Here is a 20,905-nt window from a genome sequence, read left to right on the forward strand (position 1 = left end):
TGCAAGACACTTAAACTACTTGCAAAGTTACAGTACTGTAAAACGTTTTAGGCATTTGTGTCAAAATTCTGTAAAGTGCGTATGCCTTTAAAATTCTTTTTTAGTAAAGCATTTTACAAACATTGCCACAGTTTTTCTTGATTAAGGCTGTCTTAGTTTTATCTCTTTCTTCATGTTACAATGAGACCAAATCTTCTGTGGAGCACCAACTGTTGCCAGACTCCCTGTGCATACAAAAAAATCTTACTGGATTATTACAAATAATGGCAAAATTAATGTTCAGTTATGCAAACTAATTTCATATAATGAAAATCTACAGCACAAATATATAAATAGTTAAAACCGTTTATACACTAATACACTAAAACACTAATGTGCCTTAGACTTTTGCAGTACTGTTCATATTTGTAGTCAAAACAAAATATGAATTTATCTATTAATGTACCTGGTAGGATTCAGTGAGCTCCTCAGATGATTCTCCCAGGTAGGGAAGCAGGCAGTGAATCACAGCATCTTGCTTATCTTCAATTTGCTGTTAAAACAAGTAAATTGCAGCGAACATTAACAGGGTACACTTCCATCTTACAACTGCATATCTGTAAAGTCAGGAAGAAACAAGATGTCAGATGCATAATATCTACATTTACCTTCCTGAGTGAATCTAGTACACTTCAAATGGTTATGCATGCATCCCCACCATTTATTTTAGGCAAATCCAGGAGCTTTGGGGTATAGAGGTCCAGTTTATGCAGAAAGGTTTGCTTCAGGGGAATTGTAATTATCCTTCTGAACTTATTCTTGATCTAAGAAAAATAAATGTAACACATTTAAGATTTAGTAGTCAAATAAAATACTACAAACTTTTTTTTTGCCAACCACACGTGTGCATCCACACATCACGCTATACTAATGAAATTAAAACATTACATTGTTTTTTTAATGAATGAAATGAGTTCCAAAAGTTATAAGTACCTCCATATTACCATCGTCTTCTTTTTTCGGCTGCTTCCATTAGGGGTCGCCACAGCGAATCATCCGTCTCCATACCCCGCTGTATCCTTCATCTGCCTCTTTCAACCCAACTACCTGCATGTCTTCCCTTACCACATCCATAAACCTCCTTCTTGACCTTCTCTTTTTCTCCTTCCTGGTAGCTCCATCCTCAGCATTCTTCCACCGATATACCTCATGTCCCTCCTCTGCACATGTCCAAACCATCTCAATCTCACCTCCCTAACCTTGTCACCAAAACATCCTACATGCGCTGTCCAGCTAATAAACTCATTTCTAATCCTGTCCATCCATATTACCATCAAGCAAGCAAAAGAAAAACTAAGGTTTTCCTCCGATTCTCTAAAAAAGAGCTGGCGTCTCTTTATGAAATCTTTGATTAATGATTTCTAATCTTCAATATGAGAAAGTCTTCTCCATTATCTCACTAATGACCTTTTTGTTGGTTTTCTTGTGAATTTCTTTAAGAAGATCAAATCTCTCCTTCTCTAAAGTTTCCTTGGTTTCCCTAAATGGAAAAGGGGGCATGTAGTTTACTTCAGCCTTCCTTGGTCTTTTCATGCCTTTGGGGCAAGACTTTTCATTTGTCTTCTTTCTTTTCAAAGAGTTGACCTCCAGCTTTGGACAAGAAAGCTGACTGTCTTTTCATTTGGCTCGATAATTGCACATCTTACATTTAATCATCTGCTGCGCCCCATACTGTCCATTCAAGGATTCTCGCTCTTTGAAGCAAGGGTACTTTTCAATCAACATCTCTACTACATGCATAATCTGGACACCTGTTGCGCATGCAGTGAAATGAAATATTGTCTCTGCTAGTGTCTCAAGCACACTAATCGTTACTCTTGGATTGTTCCAGAGGGTGCTATCTTTTTTTTCTAGGCTTTGTTTCCTTCTAAAAGCAAGAGCTCTGTTTTAAATGAGAAAGTTGGTATTTTAAACTTTGCTGGCACAACAGAATGATGTGGAACTCAGATGAAGATAGCAGAACAGTGTCTTGAAGACTGCTGTATCTGGAGTCTAAAAAAAGAATGATGTCTCACTTTCAGAAGGACATAGCACAATGGTGTCTTGAGAGCTGGCTGACATGGCGTCAGACTCATTTCGTAGGATCGGTTCTTCCACGGCACTCAGATTCAGGGTGATGGGTTCAGTTTGTAACACTTTTAAAGTACATTTATCCTATACATCATCTGTTGAGCTTTAAGGTCCTGAAGAGTACTGGGGATGCCTGGGGGCAGAAGCAATTTGCGAATGTCATTTTTTTCCAAAACAATTTGCAGATTTTCTGAGGTACACATTTGTAACAAAAAAACAGCAATTAAAACAATTTATCCTAAATGAAAATTTGTACAATATAGCATTGACTTTGCAGCTAAAGAGAGGGGCAAATATAGTGCTTAAAGTCATGTTCCTGCAACAATGTAAGCAGCCAGGGGATAGTATTCAACCATTTCTCTTTGCTCAAGTAACTGAATGTTGGCTGTGTATTCCAACTCATAGCTGCCAGGGGTGCTTATTGTACCATGTCCTTATTAGTCTCACAACAAACACCAGTTTATTATAAACCAAGATAGACTGTAACACCTCACAAAAGTCTGGTGAGTCTTCAGTGAAACCATGACATAGCAACATTGCAGGTTTATAGTTGGTGCCTAAAAAGCTCACATTATTTCTAACATGTACCATTGTGTCATACCTATGTTGCACCAAATTCATGCCCACCCTCCATCATGGTTGTCCAAACCAAGGATTTTTCAAAGAGATGATAGTCATTGAATGTGATCATCAGTAACAGCACACTTCCCCAGAACCTTCCACAAAAAAATCACAATGATTTAGCTTTTGATCATTTGTGATGTTAATGTCAGGAAAGGATGTTTTATTCTTTGTTTCACTAGGACAGCTCTGCAGGCTCTTGTAAACCCTGTTTAACTAAGCATGTTAAAGCAATATTCCAATGTTATTGTTATTATTGTTATTATCATTATCAATAATAATAATAATAATCTAAATATCAAAACTGTTATTTAAAAAAAAAATTAATCCATCTATTAAACAAAAGGATTGTTGTGAGACGTGATCTCACTCAATCTAAGCTACAATACAAATGTAGCTACAACAGTTACTTTATAAATATAGATTTTATTTATAAATATTTGTAGGTATTATTATTAATAATAAAACTGTCACTACAGGTTTTCCTTTTTCACTATAATTGTTTTATATGATTATTGTCTTTTTTTTCTTTACAGCTGGCACTAGTTGAGAAACACTAATTTGGAGTTAGGGTTTAAATAATGTCCATTACTTAAAAAAATAATAATTATTATTATTATTATTTTTATTATTATTAAAGAGTGGTTTTCTCTTGTGAATTTCTTTAAGAAGATCAAATCTCTCCTTCTCTAAAGTTTCCTTGGTTTCCCTAAATGGAAAAGGGGGCATGTAGTTTACTTCAGCCTTCCTTGGTCTTTTCATGCCTTTGGGGCAAGACTTTTCATTTGTCTTCTTTCTTTTCAAAGAGTTGACCTCCAGCTTTGGACAAGAAAGCTGACTGTCTTTTCATTTGGCTCGATAATTGCACATCTTACATTTAATCCTCTGCTGCGCCCCATACTGTCCATTCAAGGATTCTCGCTCTTTGAAGCAAGGGTACTTTTCAATCAACATCTCTACTACATGCATAATCTGGACACCTGTTGCGCATGCAGTGAAATGAAATATTGTCTCTGCTAGTGTCTCAAGCACACTAATCGTTACTCTTGGATTGTTCCAGAGGGTGCTATCTTTTTTTTTAGGCTTTGTTTCCTTCTAAAAGCAAGAGCTCTGTTTTAAATGAGAAAGTTGGTATTTTAAACTTTGCTGGCACAACAGAATGATGTGGAACTCAGATGAAGATAGCAGAACAGTGTCTTGAAGACTGCTGTATCTGGAGTCTAAAAAAAGAATGATGTCTCACTTTCAGAAGGACATAGCACAATGGTGTCTTGAGAGCTGGCTGACATGGCGTCAGACTCATTTCGTAGGATCGGTTCTTCCACGGCACTCAGATTCAGGGTGATGGGTTCAGTTTGTAACACTTTTAAAGTACATTTATCCTATACATCATCTGTTGAGCTTTAAGGTCCTGATGAGTACTGGGGATGCCTGGGGGCAGAAGCAATTTGCGAATGTCATTCTTTTCCAAAACAATTTGCAGATTTTCTGAGGTACACATTTGTAACAAAAAAACAGCAATTAAAACAATTTATCCTAAATGAAAATTTGTACAATATAGCTTGACTTTGCAGCTAAAGAGAGGGGCAAATATAGTGATTAAAGTCATGTTCCTGCAACAATGTAAGCAGCCAGGGGATAGTATTCAACCATTTCTCTTTGCTCAAGTAACTGAATGTTGGCTGTGTATTCCAACTCATAGCTGCCAGGGGTGCTTATTGTACCATGTCCTTATTAGTCTCACAACAAACACCAGTTTATTATAAACCAAGATAGACTGTAACACCTCACAAAAGTCTGGTGAGTCTTCAGTGAAACCATGACATAGCAACATTGCAGGTTTATAGTTGGTGCCTAAAAGCTCACATTATTTCTAACATGTACCATTGTGTCATACCTATGTTGCACCAAATTCATGCCCACCCTCCATCATGGTTGTCCAAACCAAGGATTTTTCAAAGAGATGATAGTCATTGAATGTGATCAGTAACAGCACACTTCCCCAGAACCTTCCACAAAAAAATCACAGTGATTTAGCTTTTGATCATTTGTGATGTTAATGTCAGGAAAGGATGTTTTATTCTTTGTTTCACTAGGACAGCTCTGCAGGCTCTTGTAAACCCTGTTTAACTAAGCATGTTAAAGCAATATTCCAATGTTATTGTTATTATTGTTATTATCATTATCAATAATAATAATAATAATCTAAATATCAAAACTGTTATTTAAAAAAAAAATTAATCCATCTATTAAACAAAAGGATTGTTGTGAGACGTGATCTCACTCAATCTAAGCTACAATACAAATGTAGCTACAACAGTTACTTTATAAATATAGATTTTATTTATAAATATTTGTAGGTATTATTATTATTAATAATAAAACTGTCACTACAGGTTTTCCTTTTTCACTATAATTGTTTTATATGATTATTGTCTTTTTTTTCTTTACAGCTGGCACTAGTTGAGAAACACTAATTTGGAGTTAGGGTTTAAATAATGTCCATTACTTAAAAAAAAAATAATAATTATTATTATTATTATTTTTATTATTATTAAAGAGTGCAAATTTGATGGATAAATACCAGCTTCTGTAAATTGTAAAAAATAAAAAAAAATTAAAATTATATATATATATATATATATATATATATATATATATATATATACAACAAAGCAAATACAAACACGGTAACTTCTGACCAAATCTCTAAGTTATGCACAAAAGAGTATTTAAAAGGAGTGCCTATTATTCAGACTTACAGGAACCGGAAATGACGTACGAGGCCTCACGCGCCGGAAAATCCCGCCGTCGATTTTTCTTGCTGCACACTTCAGGACACTGCATAGGTACTTTTCGGTTTTACAATGCATTCAAGCTCGATAAACGTAGAATATAATGATCGCGGAACTGCAGTAGGCTGGAATATGTTCGAAACTACGAACAATGTTGAAATGCGAGGAATTTGTGAAGCTTTTCTTCCGGCCCTGCAGATGCAGTGTAAAATTGCGTTCCCTTCAGAATCGGCGTCTGTCGGTTTGTGATCGCAGAGTGCGTGAGAAATAAATGAGAAACATGAGCGCTTAAACTGATGATCGCTACAAAGGGGTGACTTTAACTAAGCAAATTAATTTACCCTATGCCAGGGGTGCCAAAACTTTTTCTCAAGTTGAATTTATTAATGCATAGAAAAAAAAAAATGAGCCAGAAACAAGTGCGGGAAATAGACACAGGCAGAAAAGGTCAGAAAAACATAAGAAAACATCCACGAAAGTCAATAAAGTGGAAATAAAGTAATTATAAATAAATAATAAATTAAAAAAGTCTTTATTCTTGCTGTGTGACACGATAACACACGATCCACTGGACAGTACTGGTTAATGACTCAGAGGTTGGGAAACCCTGCCATAAAGAGCTAAAAATCCAACTTAATTGGGGGCCGGGATTCAATATTTATGTTGCATTATACTAAACATTATATTACAATGAAATGTGCATCCTCACAGTCTTATTTTCAGAGATTTCCATTGGATATTGAGTGCAGTGTTGAATATTTATCTGCTGACGTCAACTTATTTAACACTAACTAACACTGATGCAGTGAGGAGCTCGTCGTTTCTTAAACGAGCATGTCGGAAAGATCTTGTAGTCGTGGAAATGTCTCGAATTGTTTTAGAAGTCTCAAATGAATAGCCTGCATCAAGCATGGAAAACAACTAAGAAAATCCTGAACCTACAAAAAATTAGGTTAAGAACTGCATTATTAAAACATAAAATAAAATCATAATAATACAACTGTAGAATTCACGACTACGGTTAATAGTGAAGATTGTTTATACATGCACATTTATATATGATTTAAATATTCACACTGCAAACAGAACCTCGAGGGACTAAACATCTGCGTAGCCTTTAGAAAAGCACATACATGAAGCTATGAATCTTTCTATTCATTACATCGTAACGCAAATGTAAAAACGCACCTGGATTAAATACTCCCTGTTTATTCAGTGAAAATAGCTTGAATATCTTTTTCCCTTTTCGAAAAGCATGAGCTTCCAAAGGTTTGATGAGGTGGAGAAGTATCTTCGATTCGGGACGTATTGCAAACACGATAAAGCTTCAAAAGGTGTAATAAGAAGATGCAGTAAGAGGTTTTGTTGGAGAGGTGAGTAATTTATATAATTACAGACAAAGTAACAAAGTAGCTGTATTTTTATCAGAGTATTTTCATTTTGGGAAAGATTCATCTCACTCTTACTCTTAATGAGTACTGTGTTACTTTTTACAGCACGCCCTTCCTCAGTACTTTAACACGAATACATTCAATTCAACTGAGCTTTATTTCTACAGAGCGTTTAATAACATTGTCCCAAAGCAGCTTTACAGAGATGGAGGTTATGAAAATGGAATGTATAAGTTTATTGCCTGTATGTTTTTTTTCTTTATTATAAGTTTATCCCTAATGAGTGACACAGTGGCGACTGTCGCAAGGAAAAAACCCTGAGATGGTCTGAGGAAGAAACCCTGTGAGGAACCAGACCACAAAAGAAACCCACCCTCGTCTGTGTGGCACCGAATGTTAAATAAGAACAAAAAAGTCACAACAGGGGCTTTCACTGTGTGTCTATAACAATATCCCGAACCATCTAGAGATCTACCAGTGAAAATTGGATCCCACTTCATGTGTGGAGTTTTGACATTGGACCTCCTGAAGTGTTTAAACGCTCTGGCATGGAGAAGCTGGTGCTGCATCTGTGATGATCACAAATTAAAAACCATAAAGACTGTATAAGACTGTAGAAAGAACATTACTTATAATCTTACACTCCAGTACTCATGTTAGTTCTCACTCTCCAGTGTTCTGTATTGTTGAAAGATTTATGATCAAACTCTTGATGTCACCCAAATGAGGATGGGTTCCCCTTTTAGTCTGGTTCCTCTCAAAGTTTCTTCCTCATAACATCTAAGGGAGTTTTTCCTTGCCACAGTCACCACGGCTGCTCATCAGGGATAAATGCACACCGTTCACCTTAACTGATGATTTCTGTAAAGCTGCTTTGAGACAATGTCTGTTGTGAAAAGCGCTATAGAAATAAACTTGACTTGACTTGATCTCAGATGTTGTTCAGTAGCTCCTGCTTCCAGAACGTCACCTGACTGTAGAAGACTGTAGAAAAGATATTACTCATAATCACACACTCCACAACGGTGCTTATGGTAGTTCCGGTGTTTGCAATTGTTTTTATTATTTATAATCGCTCTCTTGATTTCACCCAGATGAGGTTTTTAAATCTGGTTTCTCTCAAGGTTTCTTCCTCGTACCATCTCAGGCAGTGTTTAATTGCCACAGGGATGAATACACATAATTCACTTATATAAATCTGTGAAGCTGCTTTGAGACAATGTTCATTGCGAAAAGCACTAAAGAAATAAACTGGAACTACTGAACACACTCCTTAAAAATGGTATGATGTGCAAGAGAATGGAACATTGAGTAAATTTTGTTTTACTCAAGGGAAATGTGAAAGGAGTACTTTCACAGGAGGAGTGTGTTTGGTACTTTTACTCTAATACAAGAGCAGGGTACTTCATTCATAGCTGCTGGTTTGTTTGTTTTTAGATGGTGCGCTCTGGTACATAGATGGCAAGCGTCAGCGTAAGGTGCTGCGCAGTGAAGAGGAAGTCAGAGCAGTGCTGCTGGAGCATCACAACAACCGCAAGCACGCGGGCCGGTCTCGATGCCTGAAAGCCGTGTCGGATCTTTATTATTGGCGCTCGATTACCAAAGATATCGGTGACTGGATAGACAATTGTAAAGACTGCTCTCATCCGTCCAATCCGGTCACATGCTCACAGTGTATTGTCCCAGGCTGTGAGAGCTCAGGACTGGCCGATAATGAAGAAAGTGTCACATTTCACCGGTATGCATTGCAACAATTTGAAGTATATTCTTTAGACCTTATAATCTTATGTAATTAAAAAAAAAATCTTAAATTTATTGACAGGTTCCCATTCAGTGATGCAGACAGGCTCAGTCGTTGGATTAAGTTCTGTCAGAGGGACCGCTGGTCTCTCCATAGCAGGTCAGCAATCTGCTCCAGACACTTCACTGAGGACTGTTTTCACCAAAGCAGAGATGTCGTTCACCTTAAACCCGATGCCGTGCCCACGGTTGCAATATTTGAAATTCCGCAAGAGGTTACCTGACGCGTCACATGTAGTTCTATTCACGAGTATTTTATTTATTTATCTATTTTTTGTCTATTGAAATAAATTCTCCTTGTTGTATGATAGAAACAGATCACCACTGAATACCTCGATGGCCACTGCATGGATTCGGGGGATGGTGACAATCCCTCTGCAGATGAGGACGTGGTCCATGTGGAGCATCCTTATTCCAAAGACTCCTCCACCCAAAGCAGTGCAAAAGGAAGTGAAGTGAAGAGTGAAGTGAGCCTTTTGAGCTCCAAGTCCGAGCTGTATTTCAGAAGATATGATGCACTGGAGAAGTACTTGCGAACAGGAGCGTATAGCAGTACCCCCTACTGCACCAGGTACATGGTGAGGAGATGTGCTAAGCGCTTTTGTCTTCAAGGTAAGCTCTGTGGTTTGGACCACTGTAATGAAAGTGATGACTAAGCTGCTTTTAGGGGTGATTTCATTCACATCATGCTGAGGAGGTTTTTTTTTTATCTCTGTTGCTGTAAATGTACTAGCATGCTAACCGCCATTTATTACCACACACATGACCACGAAGACCAATACAATTATTATTAATAAACATTTTTAAATCTAACAGGAAGGTTTCTGTATGATTCAACCAATATTTATACGTATACAGCTCGATTAATTATTAGTAAGTCTCATTATAAGTGATTATTTTCCTCTATAGAAACTCAACAGGCAGTTGTTTCTTTTTTTTTTTTATGTTTATTTTAAGATGGAATTCTTTATTATCGCCACGGATCCAAGCGCAGGAAAGTTCTCAGAAACAGAGAGGAGGTTGTTGAGGTGTTAAAGGAGCACCACGACAAACGAGGACACTTCGGCATGAGCAGATGTTTAAACTCCATATCCGAGCTTTATTACTGGGGCACTATGACCAGAGACATCGAGGAGTGGATTGGAAACTGTCAGTTTTGCATGAAAATGGACGATTCGACGCAAAAGTACAGGTGTTCTGTTTACAGCTGCAATAACTACAACGGGCCTTTGGAGAGGACACTGGGGCTGACGTTTCATCGGTGAGCAACAGTTGCACTTTACAGAAGTGATTCTTTTATATTTCGGCTTGGAAAATTCCAGTCAATTAGATGATGGCATGTAAAACACTTTGTTTGCTATCGATTTTTCAATGACTTAATGACCTTCGACCCTTCAAGTAAATTAGATTTACTGTAGTTACTGAATGAAATGCTGCAGTAAATCTAATAGGAATAATAGACACAGCTGCTGGAGTCAGGAATGTGAGTCTGGACCTGACATGGATTCCTGGGAGCCTTAAAGGTTATTAAGTGAAGTGAACATATTATATATTGGGATTATATATATATCATGAATCTATGTCAAAAAAAAAAATTACAGAGTTGTTATAATAATAATAATAATAAAAGGTCTGTGAGTTGTTTTGCATTAATATTCATCCCATTGTTGTTGCTGTGAAACCAGTACAATAGTTCAGTTGCTATTGGAAGTCTCATGAGTAGTCGAATGGAGTCGATGTGTGCAAGTGTAAAAATGCATTTATACAGAGAGAAAGAACCTCACCAAAGCTTTAAAGATACTAAGCCTATAAAAGAAAAATGCAACAAAAGCTCATTTCTGAGGAAAGCGGCTATTAATCAAAGAAGCTAGCAAACACTATCACTACGATCTGGGAACATTATTAAAACATCTAATAACCTAATAATATTCTAATAAATAAGAAGCACAGCTATAAAGCATCTGGTTTTAAGAGTTTTATGAAACTGGACCTGAATGGTGATGGGAGCTGTCTGTTTGAACCTAAAGTGCTTTCTCCTGATCACACTCTTACATTATGTTAATGATGCAAGTAACAGCAATATTTACACTGATTCCTTATTCCTACAGATTCCCGTTTGATGATCCTGAGCGTCTTAATCGGTGGATCAGAAGCCTGCGCAGGACGAACTGGCGTCCCCGGCCCAGATCTGTCGTGTGTTCAACTCACTTCACAGAGGACTGCTTCGAGCAGTCAGGAGCCTCTGTTTGTCTCAAACCTCACGCAGTCCCCACCCTGCTGCTCTGCACCTCACAGGTAGTTTACACAACACTGTCTGTGTTGTGTCTGGGTTTTGACATTGACCTCATTTAAGCCAAGTTTACACTGTACACTGAGAGAAATTTTGACCACCACTCACAGCAGGAAATTTAAGAAGTATGTTGCAGGATATAGACATATGTCAATGTTGCACTTAATTAGACAATCCATTTTTAGTGGTGTGAAAAAGTGATGTCTTATTTTTTTGCATGTTTGTCACACTTTAATGTTTCAGATCATCAAACTAATTTAAATATTAGTAAAAGATAACACAAGTGAACACAACATGCAGTTTTTAAATGAAGGTTTTTATTATCGAGGGAAAACAAAAGCCAAAACGACATGGCCCTGTGTGAAAAAGTGTTTGCCCCCCTGTTAAAACTGTGGTTTATCACACCTGTGTTCAATTTCTCTAGCCACACCCAGGCCTGATTACTGCCACACCTGTTCACAATCTTTTAAATAGGACCTGCCTGACAAAGTGAAGTAGACCAAAAGATCCTCAAAAACTAGACATCATGAGATCTATTAGTCTGGAAAAGGTTAGAAAGGCATTTCTAAAGCTTTGGGACTCCAGCGAACCACAGTGATTGCCAGTGCATGGCAGAGTTTAAGACGAAAACCGCTGCTGAGCAAAAAGAACATAAAGGCCCATCTCAGTTTTGCCAGAAAACATCTTGATGATTCCCAAGACTTTTGGGAAAATACTCTGTGGACTGACGAGACAAAATTACGTCTGGCGTAAAAGTGCACCGCAAAGTCCTGACCTGAATCCTATTGAGATACTGTGGCATGACCTTAAAAAGACGGTTCATGCTCGAAAACCCTTCAATGTGGCTGAATTTCAACAATTCTGTATAGATGAGTGTAGCAAAATTCCTCCATAGCGCTGTAACAGACTCATTGCAAGTTATCGCAAACGCTTGATTGCAGTTGTTGCTGCTAAGGGCGGCCCAACCAGTTATTAGGTTTAGGGGGCAAAAACTTTTTCACACAGGGCTATGTAGTTTCGGATTTTGTTTTCCCTCAATAATAAAAACCTTAATTTAATGATGGTCTAGTGGTTAGGATGCGGCGCTCTCACCGCTGCGGCCCGGGTTCGATCCCCAGTCAGGGAACCAACCCCAGCCATTAGGGTTGCACAAGCCTTAGTACCGGTCCCAAGCTCGAATAAATGGGGAGGGTTGCATTAGGAAGGGCATCCAGCGTAAAACATGTGCCAAATCAAACATGCGGAGGATCCTCTGTGGCGACCCCTAACGGGAGAAGCTGAAAGAAAGTTTTTAATAACTGCATGTTATGTCCACTTGTGTTATCTTTTACTAATAGTTAAATTAGTTTGATGATCTGAAACATTAAAGTGTGACAAACATGCAAAAAAAAAGAAATCAGGATCACACCACTGAATATATAACATTGTGATGCTGCTTTTAATAGATAATGTCCTTCATCATGAAATCCAGCAGCTCATTGAAATACAGTCAGGTCCATAAATTTTGGGACATCGACACAATTCTAACATTTTTGGCTCTATACACCACCACAGTGGATTTGAAATGAAACAAACAAGTTGTGCTTTAACTGCAGACTGTAAGCTTTAATTTGAGGGCATTTACATCCAAATCAGGTGAACGGTGTAGGAAATTCAACAGTTTGCATATGTGCCTCCCACTTGTTAAGGGACCAAAAGTAATGGGCCAATTGGCCTCTCAGCTGTTCCATGGCCAGGTGTGTGTTATTCCCTCATTATACCAATTACAATGAGCAGATGAAAGGTCCAGAGTTCATTTCAAGTGTGCTATTTGCATTTGGAATCTGTTGCTGTCAACTCTCCAAGATGAGATCCAAAGAGCTGTCACTAACAGTGAAGCAAGCCATTATTAGGTTTAGAAAAAACAAAACAAACCCATCAGAGACATAGCAAAAACATTAGGCGTGGCCAAAACAACTGTTTGGAACATTCTTAAAAAGAAGGAACGCACCAGTGAGCTCAGCAACACCAAAAGACCCGGAAGACCACGGAAAACAACTGTGGTGGATGACCGAAGAATTCTTTCCCTGGTGAAGAAAACACCCTTCACAACAGTTAGCCAGATCAAGAACACTCTCCAGGAGGTAGGTGTATGTGTGTCAAAGTCAACAATCATGAGAAGACTTTACCAGCGTGAATACAGAGGGTTCACCACAAGATGTAAACCACTGGTGCGCCTCAAAAACAGGAAGGCCAGATTAGAGTTTGCCAAACAACATCTAAAAAAGCCTCCACAGTTCTGGAACAACATCCTATGGACAGATGAGACCAAGATCAACTTGTACCAGAGTGATGGGAAGAGAAGAGTATGGAGAAGGAAAGGAACTGCTCATGATCCTAAGCATACCACCTCATCAGTGAAGCATGGTGGTGGTAGTGTCATGGTGTGGGCATGTATGGCTGCCAATGGAACTGGTTCTCTTGTATTTATTGATGATGTGACTGCTGACAAAAGCAGCAGAATGAATTCAGAAGTGTTTCAGGCAATATTATCTGCTCATATTCAGCCAAATGCTTCAGAACTCATTGGATGGTGCTTCACAGTGCAGATGGACAATGACCCAAAGCATACTGCAAAAGCAAACAAAGAGTTTTTTAAGGGAAAAAAGGGGAATGTTATGCAATGGCCAAGTCAATCACCTGACCTGAATCCGATTGAGCATGCATTTCACTTGCTGAACACAAAACTGAAGGGAAAATGCCCCAAGAACAAGCAGTTGCAGTAGAGGCCTGGCAGAGCATCACCAGGGATGAAACCCAGTGTCTGGTGATGTCTATGCGTTTGCAACCCAGTATTAAAAAAGTGAAAGTTTGATTTATGATTATTATTCTGTCCCATTACTTTTGGTTCTTTAACAAGTGGGAGGCACATATTCAAACTGTTGTAATTCCTACACCGTTCACCGGATTTGGATGTAAATGCCTCAAATTAAAGCTGACAGTCTGCAGTTCGTTTCATTTCAAATCCATTGTGGTGGTGTATAGAGCCAAAAATGTTAGAATTGTGTCGATGTCCCAATATTTATGGACCTGACTGTACGACTATTAGCCTCACGTCATTTGACACGATGGCAAAAATGGTCAGAGGTTACCCTATTTCTATGTCCAGCTGTGGTCAAACAGTGTTACTCTCCATCATATCATTTGTGAGTTGATTGAGTAGAAATTGTTTCCTCACAGGATAAGGAAGACGCTTCTGCAGTTATGGCTGACAGGAGCGGTTTTTCAGAGGCAGCCGTTGGCTCGAATACCCAGCATGCTTTTTTCTCCAAATATGATGCAGTTGAGAAATATTTAAAAGGGAAAGGCTATCCACCTGGGCTTACCTCTGTGGAGAAAAACACCTTCAGAAGGCTCTGCTCAAGATTTGCCATCCATGGTGAGGATTTAATATTGGAGAAATGTCTGAGGGGGGAGTTTAGGTAGGTAACTGGTGTTTGGAATGAAAAGTGATATTGAGGTTTAAATATTTCTTATTAAACATAAGACTAGAGCTTAGAATTACTTGCTTATAATAATGGATATTTAGCATTTACAGGGATAATGTAAATTCCATAGAATAATAAAATACAGGCTGTAAAGAGGCAGCCCACCTCATGAAGATTATGAACCTTCAAAGAAGTAGATGCCGACCCTGAAAATTCTCCGAACCATCGAGACGTACCGGCGCCATTTGAATCCCACTTCGTGCAGAATTTGGCATTAGACCTCTTAGAATTTTTAAAGGTTCTGGCATGGAGGAGCAGTTGGTGTTGGATCTATCAGGATCTCAAATGTTGAGCTATTTTATGAGTTGCTCAGTAGCTCCTGGTTCCACAAAGTCAACTGACTGTATAAGACTGTGGAAAGGACATTACTCATAATCACACACACTCCTGTACTCATGGTAGTTCTCTCTCTCTCTGGTGTTTTGTATTGTTTTAAGATTTATTATCACAATATTGATATCACCCAAATGAGAATGGGTTCCCATTTTGACTCTCGTTCCTCTCAAGGTTTCTTCCTCATAACATCTAAGGGAGTTTTTCCTTGCCACAGTCACCCCAGGCTGCTTATCAGGGATAAATACACATAATTTAAAATAAATACACACGATTTAAATGAATGAAGCCCAGATTCTGCACATTTTTGCACAATTCTGCAATCCTAATAGATCAGCTCTGTCCATTTCAGACAGCTTCCTGTTCTACTTGTCTGGCAGAGGCACACAAAAGCATGGGAGGCGCAGGGTGGTCAGGAGCAGGGAGGAAGTGCACTCAAACCTCGCCATCTACCATGACGGCATGAACCACCTGGAGCTGGAGAAGTGCTTGAAGCTCATCTCTCAACACTTTTTCTGGGGCTCAATGAGGGCAGATGTCTCACTGTGGATTCAACGCTGCCCCGAGTGCTCCAAAGCTCATGGTGTGGAGTCCTGTGCCAGCCCTGAGCACTCTGAGCCTTTTGCGAACATGCTGGATCAAACCAGGTAGCCTTTATCCAGTTTTTACTGTCAATCTCAATTCTACTTTCAAATTTGTGTCCAAATTGCATTGAGCAAAAATATGCATTGTGTCTAAAGCAGCTCACTAGAAAGAATAGTGCACGCAGTGTACATGAATAACGTGTTTGTCATGTTATCAATTATGTGATTTGAAGTGTTCACGTGAAAATCCCATTCCACATTTAGTCCCCAGTTGCTGTTATTATAACCTCCACTCTTCTGGGTAGATGTTCCACTAGATTTTGGAGTGTGCTTGTGGAGATTTGTGTTCATTCAGCCACAAAGGTGTTAGTAAAGTCAGGCTCTGATGTAGGGTGAGGAGACCTGGGGTGCATTCAGCAATAGGGTTGCACAGGGGCAGTGTCATGAAACAGGTTTGGGTCTAAGTCCTAATTTAAGTGAAGGGAAAATCTAATGCTACTGCATCCAAAGACATGCTAAGCAATTGTGTCCCATTGTGCTAACAGTTTGGGGAAGAACCACATACGGCCAAAAAAAATTAAGTTGTTCTAATACTTTTATCCATTCATTGTTTTTCTTTGATGGATGTAATTATATTTAATATTATATTGTAATACTTTCGCTTTGATTTAGTCCAGCACAGATAAATGGGGTTCTGACAGCTGAAAATGACCTACATCTGTCAGTCACTGAGTTGGCAATCCCACAATGTCTGATCATCACCACGCCGGAGATCCTCACTCCAACACAACCTCACAGCTCTGTTGCTGAAGGAACAGTCCTAAGACTAACTGACTCAGTGTCAAGGTACGCACCGGTCCTATTAACTGTCAGGTACCAAAAATACCTCACAGAAATGCAGAAATTATTCAATACAAAAAGGTTAAAAGGTTAATCAGTAAAGACAATTTTTTTCTCAGCCTCATTTCATCATATTTATCAGGGTTGCCAATATTACTGAAGTGCCTCTATAATGCAAGTGATAAGGATTGTAATATGTTCTTTGTCATTGTTGGCAAGTTGCTGCGGTCCAAAAGGAATTAAAAAACAACGGGACAGTTGTTATAGAAGAAAAGTGTTAGTCCCCCAAAACTGCCTACAAAAGCATGTCCTGCATGTGTGTTCTATTTCTTGATTAAACCAAGAGCTCATTGTAAAGTTACCACCTAAAATTGTTGATTTTAAAGTGTCACTGTTTACTTTATAAGTAAGTAAGATGCTGTTTGTTTCCTGTGCAAATAAAACAATTTTACAGTAAAGGAAGAATCAATTACATACTAATAGCCGTGATTTTGGAAAGGGATGTTCAGCAAGCGCATGCAGATGTAATAGTGAGGTGTCTACATACACTACATTACTAAAAGTATTGGGTCACCTGGTCATAAGTATAGCATGTGATTTTTGAGCATTGCATTCCACATTTAGTCCTAATTTACTTATATAAATTCCTCCACTTTCCTGGGAAGATGTTCCACATAATTTTGGAGTGCACTTATGGATATTTGTGTTCATCAGCCACAAGAGTATTATGAAAGGCAGGTACTGATGTAGGTGATGAGACCTGGGGTGCAGTCAGCATTCCAATTCATCCCAAAGGTGTTCAGTAGGAATGAGAGCAGAGCTCTATAGCAGACCACTCAAGATCTTCCTCTCCAAAGCATGTAAGCCAGATCTTGAAGGAGCTCACTTTGTGCACAGGGGCATCGCCATGCTGGAACAGGTTTGGATTTCCAAGTTCAAGTGAACGCAAAATGTAATAATAGCGCATCTAAAGACGTCCTGTACAGTTGTGTGCCTCCAGCTTTGCGGTAACAGTTTGAAAAAGAACCACAGCAGGAAAGGTCAGGCGACCCAATACTTTTGGAAATCTAGTGATATATGATTTTGACTTGTTGTAATCCTTTTAAATTAGTTTTAAAATAGTTTCCTGTTTCAACTTAGTTTTCAGATTAAAATAGTTAAATGAGCACAAATATGCTGACATTCCTATTAAAGATGTGCTTATTAAAATTTTTTATGGATTTCTTTGGCAGTGCCATCGGTTCTTATCAGCTGCTTGAGGAGTCGGCGCAGGAGCAGAGAATCAGCAGTTTGAGTGCCAGGACAGTGGTTCAGCAGTGCGCACACGCCTTACTGCAGGTCAAACCTCAAACAACTGATGCGGACTCTGAATGGGTCGAGGTATTTCTTTGAATTTCATTTCTCTAATTTTTATATGAAACTTCTACAAGTCTGTTTACATATTAAGGCAGCTGATAAAGCGAATGTGATCTCGTCACAGATTCATGAAGGAATGGTGATCTATGTGTGCTTTTATAAAGGTGCGACTGAGAAAATCATTCCCAAAATGGGTAAGTCTAACGAATTTTTATGACCATATCACTTTATATAATATTCTAGGTATATTATTATTTGTATATATATATATATATATATATATATATATATATATATATATATATATATATATATATATATATAGGCGTGGATGCCTTAGGGACTTCTGATCTGAAGGTTGTGAGTTAAATTCCCAGCACCACCAAGCTGCCGCTTCCAGGTCCTTCGGCATGGCCCTTAACTGCTCAGTTGTATAAATGTAAATATTTACAGAAGCCAAACAGAAAATACTGATTTTCTTCTTAGTTAGTATGCATCTGTTGACAACCTAAAAAGTGACATAGCTCATTTGCATAAAGTTTTTGCATAAACCATTAGTCAAATGAAGACAGGGCTCACTTCTATGTCAATAAAACTATTTATCAGTGTAACAGCATCTCAAAAGGTCAAATTATAGAGACAACTTTTAGAGAAGGTGGATCAGGTGTGAATTAAGTGAGTTGACAAGAGGAAAATGGAAGTGTACTAACGCAGTTCTGTTCAGCGAGCATTTTAAAAGTTGACATGCAGGAAGTGTCGTATAGCATTAAAATTAAATTTTAGCATTAAAAATTAAAATGTGGCAAAAAAAAACAGCTTTTATCCTTGTTCCTTATCATTTATTTGGTCAGACCATAATTACAATTTTATTTCTTTATTCATTCACAGGTTCGCTTTCTCTAATTTTAATTTTTTTTAATGAACAGCAATAAGATAAATAACGGGTTTTATAAAAATTTTCACGATGTTTATTTGAATTTGCATTCACACAATCCATTTTCACACAATTTCCTGAAAAGACAGGATTTTCACGAATACTAAATTTCTCATGTTAATGGCTCATAACGATGGCTCTTAATAATTCTGTACATATCCAGCTTCAAATTAAACCTGTTCTTTTAAAATATATTTAATGCTTATCAACATTCTAGAACGTATCATTACTGATTCCTATAATAAAATTAGGAAAATATATTTCTTTAATATGGTAAGGATGTGGCGCTCTCACCGCTGCGGCCCGGGTTCGATCCCCGGTCAGGGAACCGACCCCAACCCCAGGGTTGCACAAGCCAGTGCACTCTTAGTGCCGGTCCCAAGCCCGGATAAATAGGGAGGGTTGCGTTAGGAAGGGCATCCAGCATAAAAACGTGCCAAATCAAACATGCGGATCATGAATACGGATGATCCGCTGTGGCGACCCCTAAAGGGAGAAGCAGAAAGAAAGTTTTTTTATGAATAAATATTAATTTCTTAAAATTGTAAAAGTTATATTCTACTAAATGTGTTTAGAGTTCAGATGACTATTTGTTTTAGAAAAGTTTTAAAATTTTTTGCAATTTAAGTATAGATGAAGGTTGCAAGAAGATATTTGCATTATTACAGTCTTTTTAAAGTCAGTATATATTTTTTAAAGGTAATCAGCATTTCTATTACCTTAATTTCCGGACTATAAAGCGCACCCATATATAAGCCGCACCCACTGAATTTTACAAATATTTTTATTTTGAACATAAATAAGCCGCATCTGTGTATAAGTCTACACTGAAACGAATGTACTTTACACAGGCTTTAACGAAAGACACGTTACACACGGTGTAACGGGTAAAATATGTTGCGCTTCATTTAGGAGCATATTTTGGGAATAGCATGCCACTGCTTTTTTCCGGTATTACTGCATGTGTGCAAGACGAGGAATATGTCCTTATTATTTTCTGATGCTCATTTCTAAGTTTCTTTGACTAACCAGTAACGCTGTTGCCAAGAAAAATAAAAAAGCACGAGTTTTGGCATTGTCGTGCGTTAAAAAAAAACGTTTTTCTCCCGATGCCGTGCAGCTCAGAACACAGGTGAGGTGCGTTTTTTTCGTTTCTGTTCTGAAATTTCATTGGTCTAATGTTATGGTTCAGTTTTTTGGCTTGAAGTTTGTGAAACCGGGAAAAACCCAGGAAAAATTCATAAATTAGCCGCTTCGTTGTTTAAGCCACGGGGTTCAAAACGTAGGGAAAAAGTAGTGACTTATAGTTCAAAAAATACCGTATATTGATGTTTGATATTGGTGTAATAAATTGTTCCATCAAGTTAAGCCCCTTAGCTGACATCCAAAAAAGTGTTTTGAAACGTGTTCTGTAACGTGTTCTCTGCAGTGAACACCCTGCTCAACACTACATTCTTTCCCGTGAGTATGGGCAGACATGTGTCCGTCATGGAGCTTCCGGGAAGTGTGATGATCATTCCCCAAGACACCATGACTGGTGTAGTTAAAGGAAACCGAGTGCAGCACCATGATGTCATTGAAGTCTGGAAAGGTCCTTTCCTCTACAGACAGTTCGTTTCTCAGTGTGAGAAGGAAGTGGCTGCATCAACAAAATGCACCGAGGCCGGAGTGGTCGTCAGGCACGGAGTTTATGGAAACATGCAAGCATTATACCTGAACAGCAACACGCCGCTCACTCATGTACTCGAGTTTTGATTGAGGATTCAAATTCTTGCTAGAACTTTTCTTCCTCTTTTCAGGAATAATTTGTACGAAAGTTTCCTTTATTACTAGTGTTTACTGTAGTTTAAAATGTTTAAGAGAGATACAGTATATTTTGATGTTTACATGACCGTTGAAAATAAAAATGTATTGTTTAACTTTTCTGTTACCATTGTGAACTTTTAGCTGACTTAAATATCACACATAAAATGGGAGTGAGAACCGTTTGGTAAGTTCAATATTGGTATAAAAAAAAAAAAGGATAGTGGCATGAATCTCAGCAGAATTTACTTCCATACATTTAGTTTTAAGCTTCACCATTTTGCTGTAGCATTGACATTGATTTGGGATATTGAGTACATTATTACTATTATAGCTAGATAGTAAACACTGATGGAACCCCTATAGTTGCTACCTTCTTCTTTGGCACACTGATTGATTGAGGTTTGGCAAGTGCTAACATTATAACGCTACCGTCAGGATGGTGATATTTTTTAACAAATGTCAATGTTTATTCTCATATAGTCCCTGTCAAAAGTTTATTGCATAGTGTATGTTTCTTTT

At 38.1% G+C, this 20,905-nt stretch overlaps 1 protein-coding gene across 3 annotated transcripts; it reads left to right on the top strand.

The window, feature by feature from the left end:
- Positions 1-5,504: 5,504 nt before the first annotated feature.
- LOC124390532 (D-aminoacyl-tRNA deacylase 2-like) lies at positions 5,505-20,499 on the top strand. Of its 3 annotated transcripts, none has more exons than XM_046856532.1 (13): positions 5,505-5,579; positions 6,780-6,898; positions 8,354-8,654; positions 8,739-8,931; positions 9,028-9,328; positions 9,674-9,977; positions 10,825-11,011; positions 14,226-14,467; positions 15,247-15,513; positions 16,123-16,296; positions 17,523-17,670; positions 17,771-17,840; positions 20,010-20,499. In XM_046856532.1, exons 2-13 carry the CDS (start codon positions 6,781-6,783, stop codon positions 20,333-20,335), a joined length of 2,631 nt encoding a protein of 876 aa, XP_046712488.1. In that variant the 5' UTR covers positions 5,505-5,579; position 6,780; the 3' UTR covers positions 20,336-20,499. The 3 variants fall into 3 exon arrangements, with proteins under 3 accessions (XP_046712488.1, XP_046712489.1, XP_046712490.1); XM_046856533.1 differs by having other exon boundaries at positions 14,226-14,424; positions 15,219-15,513; XM_046856534.1 differs by lacking the exons at positions 5,505-5,579; positions 6,780-6,898; positions 8,354-8,654; ... (2 more) ...; positions 9,674-9,977; positions 10,825-11,011 and having other exon boundaries at positions 14,286-14,424.
- The last annotated feature ends 406 nt before the right edge of the window (positions 20,500-20,905 follow it).

Source organism: Silurus meridionalis, chromosome 8 (assembly GCF_014805685.1).
Source record: "Silurus meridionalis isolate SWU-2019-XX chromosome 8, ASM1480568v1, whole genome shotgun sequence".
NCBI classification, from domain to species: Eukaryota; Metazoa; Chordata; class Actinopteri; order Siluriformes; family Siluridae; genus Silurus; species Silurus meridionalis.